This window comes from Ursus maritimus, unplaced genomic scaffold (genome assembly GCF_017311325.1).
Source record: "Ursus maritimus isolate PB19 unplaced genomic scaffold, ASM1731132v1 scaffold_18, whole genome shotgun sequence".
Classification (NCBI taxonomy): Eukaryota; Metazoa; Chordata; class Mammalia; order Carnivora; family Ursidae; genus Ursus; species Ursus maritimus.
The window spans coordinates 5883043-5890038 of record NW_024424230.1 but is presented as its reverse complement, the minus strand read 5'-3'; the positions used below and the strand labels follow the sequence as shown (position 1 = coordinate 5890038).

Below are 6996 nucleotides of genomic sequence, written 5' to 3'. Positions count from 1 at the left end.
TTACAGCTTCCGTCCTCATCTGACGTGATTCAGGCCCCCCAGGAACATCAAGTTCTTAAAGTATTCCAGAGCGTTAAAAAAAAGAAAGAAAGAAAGAAAAATCCAGCTTGTTAGTTCTAAAGGTGCGTCTGAGAGAATCTCTTGGAAAGAAGCAGCAGAATTGTCCATCTGTTATTTGTACTTTGATATACAGGTACCTTCTGTTTGGTTTGGTCTCAACCAAAACAAAATACATAGGTATTTCTTGTGTTGTTTGTTTGGTCTCATTCAAGAATTCAACATACATTTCTCTCCCCCATCCCAGCACAAAAAAATAGAAGTAGGGGCAAGGAGGGAGAGCTGAATGTGGAAAGAAAAGTAAAGCTTCTCTAGGAAAAAACAAAACAAAACAAAAACCACACACACACACACACACACACACACACACTACAAAGCAAAAGTCGCAGTCCAATCGTGCAAAATCTGCTTCTCCGGATAAAGCACTTCTTGACAGTTTCACAATGTCCCCTTTCCCCTCCCGAGGCCTCCCGTCCACCCGGGGGAAATACAGAATGAAAGTGAAGCCATTCTTTTTCTTAAGGCTGAACAGACACACAAAGAACACGTTTCAAGGGCTCTCCGGCGGGTGGTGATTTGCTGGGCTCCCGCTCTGAGCCGTGCCTGCGACCTGCCATCCATCCTGGGGTCCGCGGCACTCCTCGTGTGGGGGCAACAACACAACGGACAAACAAAAGAAGAAAAGTCAATGGTCCCAACAATGAGATCCAATATTGACTTTACAATCACAGGTACAAATTGCTCAAATCGATAATTTCATTTCTCCTTCAGACCTTGTCGTCTAAAACTAATTAGAAGCCAGGTTCCCGAGGAATGGTCAATATTCAAAGAAAATACTGGAGATTTAGAAGGAAATCATTCTTCTACCTCAACCATCTGACGGAGGTGGGAAATAAGTGGTCCTATTCTGGCAAGTTCAGGGTGTGCAGGAAGGGCAGATTCCTGGGTCCAGATTGCAACTTCCCCACCGTCTGGGGGGCTCTGTGTTTATAGAGGAAAAACCAAGAAGCCCGAGAACGTGGAGTACTTCCAGCCTCCCATGAGGTTCCCCCTCTCCAGTTTGAGATGCACTTTGTCCTCCCTTTCCATCAGCAGCAGGACGCCATTGCTGGCAGCTTCTCTGGTAACGTCCTGGTCTCCTGCAAAGGCTGAGATGACCGGATAGCCGTTCTGCATTAGACTGACCTGCGGCGCAGAGGGTAAAGCTCAGCAGACTGGACAGGACCCCACTGGCACACACCTGTTCTCTCCGCCCCCCTCCATGGAGCCACCCCAAGGGCCTGGCCCAGAAGACGCGGGGGCTTCCGTGCTGGCGGCCCCTGGTCAGCCCGCTCCCTGGCCGGCCCAGAGGCACAGAGGCTATGACAGGACCTGCAGCCGTGGGGCAGTGGTAGTCCGAAGCCGAAAGGTCACCTCGGCTTCACAGCTACCCACCTGGATGGTTTGTCTGTTGTACACTTTGACCACGTGGAAGCTGAAGCTATAAATCCCTTTTCTCGGTGCTACAAATATACTGGAGGCAAGATCGAAATGGTTGCCAATATTTACTAATACCTGGAAAAGAAAAGGGAAGACAGCACAAGCATAGCAAGCCCGTCCTCAGCGTCTGTTTCACACAGGCTGGCAGGACCACCAACACCAGGGGCTGCAGAGCTGCACGGGGCAGCCCAGGCAGTGCGCCAAACCGCCCCCCCGGGGGTGCTGGTGGTAAATACCCTACACCAGGAAGAGATCTGAGAAGAATCCTAATGGGCTGTAATTAATAAAGATGTTGCAAAGTGTATTTTATGTATGCATTGAAAAAGTGGATGCGAATTTTGCATGTTTGAGGCAAGGCAGAGGGAAAGGATTAGAAGACAAGAAGGTTGTCGGTAAACAAACGGAACTGAGTCTGTTCAGAGACTTGTGGGATTCCGGGGGGTTTCCACGTGAAGTTTACTTACACCAATAGAGTGCCACGCCAGGCAGAATGGAGAGAAAGAGACCATGGCTAAGAGGCCAATTCAGATAAATAACTTACATCAGCTCAAGCTTGGCACTTGACTTCATGTGCTCCAGGAGAGAATGGACTGCGAGAGGTTCTTGTCGCCCTGTGTCCCCTGGCACCCTCCCTGGACGCACACAGTAGGTGCTCAATTGCAGGTGCTGAGTGGAAGACTGCGGTGGATAAACACTGGCTGCACCTGTTTCCTTCACTTTCCTCTGAGTAATGTGTCTGCTCCCTTGGCTGAGCTCTGATGTCATGCAAATAAGCTTGAATAAATGAAGGGACTGGAGACAGCAGTTGGATACCCTGAGCTCAAACTACAGAAGCGTGCAAGACTAATGACAAAATTAGCCGGAGGATGTGAGGTCACATGACCCTGCAGATGATTTTTCTCAAATGAAAGGGGGATGAGAGTGTACAAAGTCATAAGCAGAATTTGCAAAGTGGAGGATCCCTCATGATGACCCAATTCCCTGTCAGGTGTTTAAGGCAGAATTTGGTCACCCTGTCTGGATCCCATCCCCACTTCTACTTACACACAAATGCACAACTCAATTAAAATAATAAAATGGCCCGCTTGGTGTCCTGGGCTTTTAGAGCAAACAGCCAGCAACAACAGAACCCTAGGTTAGGAATCCTGTCGTCTGCTCAGAAAATAAATTTCAACCAAATACTTCTCGCTGTTCCTCCTTACACACTCATCTTAGACGAATGACATACAGTCCACAAAACAATGTGCGATCTGCCCATGACAACCGCTGTCACCACTCGGGAAATAAGCCCGTACTAGCTTCTTCAAGGAGCTCAGGTCACCCCTTCAGTCCCCCTCGCCTGCAGGGCTCACACAGACACTCGGGGCTCTTTTGTTCAAGGCCGTGCCTGCACAATGCCTGCTCTCCGTCTCTTGCAGCCTAGGCTCTCAGTCTGCCTTACAATGCTTTCAAAAAGAATAAAGCATTCTCCATCCAAGCCCTCGGAGCTGTTTCTTCCAACTCGACATCACCTCTTTCCCATCAGTTTTAAATTCAGGAAACTGGTAGATTTAGGGCCCTGCTGTAGATGAAAGAACACCCAAGGAGCGCAGAAAAGCAGGTTTCACTTACTCCCTACCTGGGGAACCAGGGAAACAGGATTTTATCCTCCCTGCCATAGTTAGCTCATCTATAAAATTAGACTCTTACTACAACTTATCTTGCCCTACGTCACACAGTTCTCTTGACACCCGCAGAGTAAATAGGTAGCAAATACCCATTTTATTGTTGTCTGCTTCACCTGGCCATAATTAAAATCAATAGTCTTATTGTTTTAAAAAAATGTTTAAAAACAGATGAAAGAGAGATCCCCAAAACCTCAAAACTTCAAATACATAATCCTCAGCAAGGATTAAAATACATCAACCCTCTGGCCTGCAGAGTGGCAACAGTGTGGATAGGTTTACTGTTCCTGAGCTGTGAGGATTGGTGAAGAGAAGGGAAGTCAATTAAGTGTGGCCAGAGAGTCCAGTACCCTGTTTTAGTGGGAAGCATGTTGGCAAAAGGAAGGGACTGAGCAGGTAAAGTTTGGGAACCACTATAATGTTTTCAACCTGTGTCTGAAAAACAACAGAAGCCAAGACCGGAGGGCACAAGAGGAAGGTCACAACCTCCAATCCCGAGCCCAGTAACCCAGAGAAGGGATTGCCAAGGTCTGATCATTTACTGACCCTTCTGCTTTGAATCAAGTGAGAGAAGTTAAATGTCCTAGGTTAACTTAATTCATCGATCCTTTTTTTAAAATCTATATAACCACTATATATGTGTGTGTGTGTGTGTGTGTTGTATAGATCTGTACGTTATGTATATGTTGTATGTACTATCTATTGCGTTTATACAACGCACTGTGTTCTGTTTTGAATTTATATAACCATCCCTGCTATTGCCCCCACACTCTTCCCGACCTATTTTTCTTGAAGATAAGCATCCTCTCCCCAGTCCATTTCAAAATAAGCAGTAGGCACATATTTTCTGATGGTTGGCTGAGACCTTTGGAGAGCCCCCTTTTGGGGTGTGTTCTCAATGTACTCAGTCCCCAACTTGGCCACCTGGGTGACTGAAGTCCATCTGTCACAAATGACAGCCCCCATCCCAGCGAAAAGTAAAATGTGCAGGTTCCTTTTGGGGAATGCACTTCAGATCCCTTAGTTTTAAAGGACAGTCATCCAAGAGCCAACCGAGGAGCTCCTAGTGATAAAAAAGCTACAATGTGAAAAAGGGAAATGGTAAGGAGAGCTTACTCGGAAAGGGAGAAAAGAGAAGGGCAGAGCAGAGAGGCGGGGAGAGGCTGGAAGTCCCCAGGCCACGCGCCCAGGCCCCCGCCCTCTCCACCCGGGCGGGAGGCGAGGTGGCAGGCCGGCTGGCTGACCTGGTCGAAGTAGATGGTCATGGTGCGGTTGCTCATCTCGGACGGCTCGTGGTTGGTGCTCCGCGTGGCGGAGAAGGCCACCTTGGCGCTGCCGGAGCGCACGGAGATGCCCAGGGAGGAGGTGACCGCCCCGTCCGCCGACGGACTCGAGTCGCACACCACCAGGCACTTGCCCTCTAGCACAATGGGCTCCGTGTCGTTCTGCGCCCGCACCGGGCAGCCAGCAGGCAGCAGCAGCAGCAGCAGGGCCAGCGCCGCCCCCAGGCAGGAGCCGCAGCCAGCCGGCTCGCGCAGCGCCCCCCGGCGCCCGGGCATGGTCAGCGGCGGCCCGCGGGGGCCCCGGCCGGGCGCCGGCATCCGGGTTGGAGGGGCGACGCGCGGGGGCAACGGCAGGCCGGGGCCGGAGGAGAGCCGAAGGGCGCGCAGGGCTGCGCGGGGCCTGGGGAAGCCTCCTTTGGCCTCGGTGCCCTGCTCTGATGGTCAAGGCCAGGGTCGTCCTCAGAAGAAAGGCGCCAGCGGACCTGTCAGGGCAAAGAACCCGAACCCTTAGACTGGGAGGTGAAGCTGTGGGGGGAGGGGGACGGGGAGCAGGTGCCTGCACCGCAAGGGACCCCCTCCCTGGAGGCCACCCGCTTAGCCCCGCACACAGCCACCCTTCCCGGACTGGCACAACAGGTCCGAGGAACGCCCCGGCGCACTGGGCAGGGCATCCCTGTGGGCTACTGGGCGGTGCGCGCCGGGGGTGCGATCAGGTAAGGGGCCCGAGGTTCTGCAGGGCCTCAGCCCTAAGACACGGTCGGTGACCTCAGAGACGCCGTCAACGCCACCCCCCGGCCCATTCTGCAAAGGCAGAGAGGGCCTAAGATGCAGGCAAAGATAGAAACTACTAAAGGTTTATCTCCTTCATTTTAGCGGCATTTTCTTGAAAGGCACACCAAGAAACCTTTTTCCTTTCTCTGCTTTCCCTTTCATCCTCTATATTTCCATCCTGGATATTTTTTTAAATTATTTTTTAAGCAGTCCACTTAGTTAAGATCATATCCATTTTCCGCCCAAAAACAAATCCCAAGAAAGCTCCTTAGGGTGAGTAAGATTAAGAGGAAAAATAGAAAAGAACAGAGACTCTACACCGAACACCCACTTCCAACGTCCCCGCAGCCCGCAGCAAGCTCCTTTGGAGAAGCCCCTCCGATCGCTCTCTCTGGCGCAGGACCAGAGGATCGCACCGATGAGCGTCCCAAGCTTGGCTTATTGTGCAGCTTTTGTTCCTAGACTCCGAGCCCTTTCTCTCCGGCCAGGGAGGCAGCCCTGTAGCTTTCTGCTAACTTGAGCGCGCGTTCGCACTTTTCCCTGGCCCTCTCTTCTCCCACCAAACTAGACAGGTCATTTCAATACCCAGTCTAGAAAGGAAAAGCAAAGAAGCCGCTCCCCTCACCGCCCACAGCCTCCGTACAACTCCTTCAACAGTCTATCCAACAAGAGAGAAGTTATTTCTCCAGGAGTAGCCTCTCCCCAGCCCCAGTACAAAATGATTTCGATATTCTATCTCTTTCGCCCTCTCCAGAACGCAGACTCTCGAAGGTCCTCATTAAAATATATGCATGAATGCAATTAACGTGCGGATCGTGGAGGGCAGGCTTGGGTTTTGGTTACCTGGAACATCCATGATGAGCAAGCAGCGCTGTCCGCGAAGTTGTTCTGCTTAAAGAAGATGAGCGGGAGCTGGCGGGAGGAGACTCGGAGCGCAGCCCTTCTCCCCGCGCCTGGCCAATAACCGCGCCGCCCCGCCCTGCCCCTTTCCCGCGACGGCCGGCGCCCGCTTCGGGTACGCCCCGCGCCGCGCACCCTGGTGCCTCGCGCCGCGCCCAGAACCCGCACGCCCGGCGCCCCTCACAGCGCCGCGCCTCGGAACCGCACGCCCCGCGCCCAGCATCGCAGCGCGTGTCGCCTGGCACCCACACGCCCAGCGTCCCGCACCGCGCAGCTCCTCGGACCCTCGCGCCCTGCGCCGCGCAGCGCCCGGAACCCGCACACCCGGCGCCCTGCACCGCGCAGCGCCTGGCGCTTCGCACCGGTTATATTCCAGGCACCGCACCGGTTCTGCACCGCACCCCGGCCCACAGTCTAGGAGGGCCACTCGCTCACAGCGCGCCCGCAGAGCGCCCTCAGCGTGGCTCTCTCTGCGGGGCCCCTCAATCCCGGCCTCTCCTCTAGTCTCCAGACGGCACAGCCACCGCGATCGCCCTGAGGACTCCGCGCACTGCCCCCTCCCGGGCTCGGCACCCGCTCTCCTCAACCCCGCCGCACCCTGCACCGCCCAGGTCCGGTTCTCACCCAAACACCCAGAGCGAATTCCTCCCAGACGCCTTGCTTTTAATAATTAGGCACCCTCAAAGCACCGGTCGCGCCTCTTCTTCTCGATTCTTTCTTTTCTTTTCCAAATTCCCTCCAAGTCTTAATCCTTAATAGCGTGACTGCTTTCATAATTAAGGGGTAAAGCAGTTTTCTTTAAAAATATAAAATAAAATAAAATAAAATAAAATAAAATAAAA

At 52.8% G+C, this 6996-nt stretch overlaps 1 protein-coding gene across 1 annotated transcript; it reads right to left on the bottom strand.

The window, feature by feature from the left end:
* Positions 1–359: 359 nt before the first annotated feature.
* CBLN2 (cerebellin 2 precursor) lies at positions 360–4801 on the bottom strand. The gene is made up of 3 exons (XM_008685926.2): positions 4445–4801; positions 1492–1611; positions 360–1242 (listed from the first exon to the last, which is right to left on the bottom strand). The coding sequence occupies exons 1-3, from the start codon at positions 4799–4801 to the stop codon at positions 1045–1047; spliced, it is 675 nt and encodes a 224-aa protein (XP_008684148.2). The 3' UTR covers positions 360–1044.
* Between the last annotated feature and the right edge of the window lie 2195 nt (positions 4802–6996).

Excerpts from the sequence above, each read along its gene's own strand:
- CBLN2 (XM_008685926.2), bottom strand. The coding sequence starts at position 4,801 with ATGCCGGCGCCCGGCCGGGGCCCCCGCGGGCCGCCGCTGACCATGCCC. Across the intron at positions 1,612-4,444 it reads TGACCATCTACTTCGACCAG|GTATTAGTAAATATTGGCAA; the intron begins GTCAGCCAGCCG and ends TTTCTTTTCCAG. Across the intron at positions 1,243-1,491 it reads ACAACAGACAAACCATCCAG|GTCAGTCTAATGCAGAACGG; the intron begins GTGGGTAGCTGT and ends TCTGCGCCGCAG.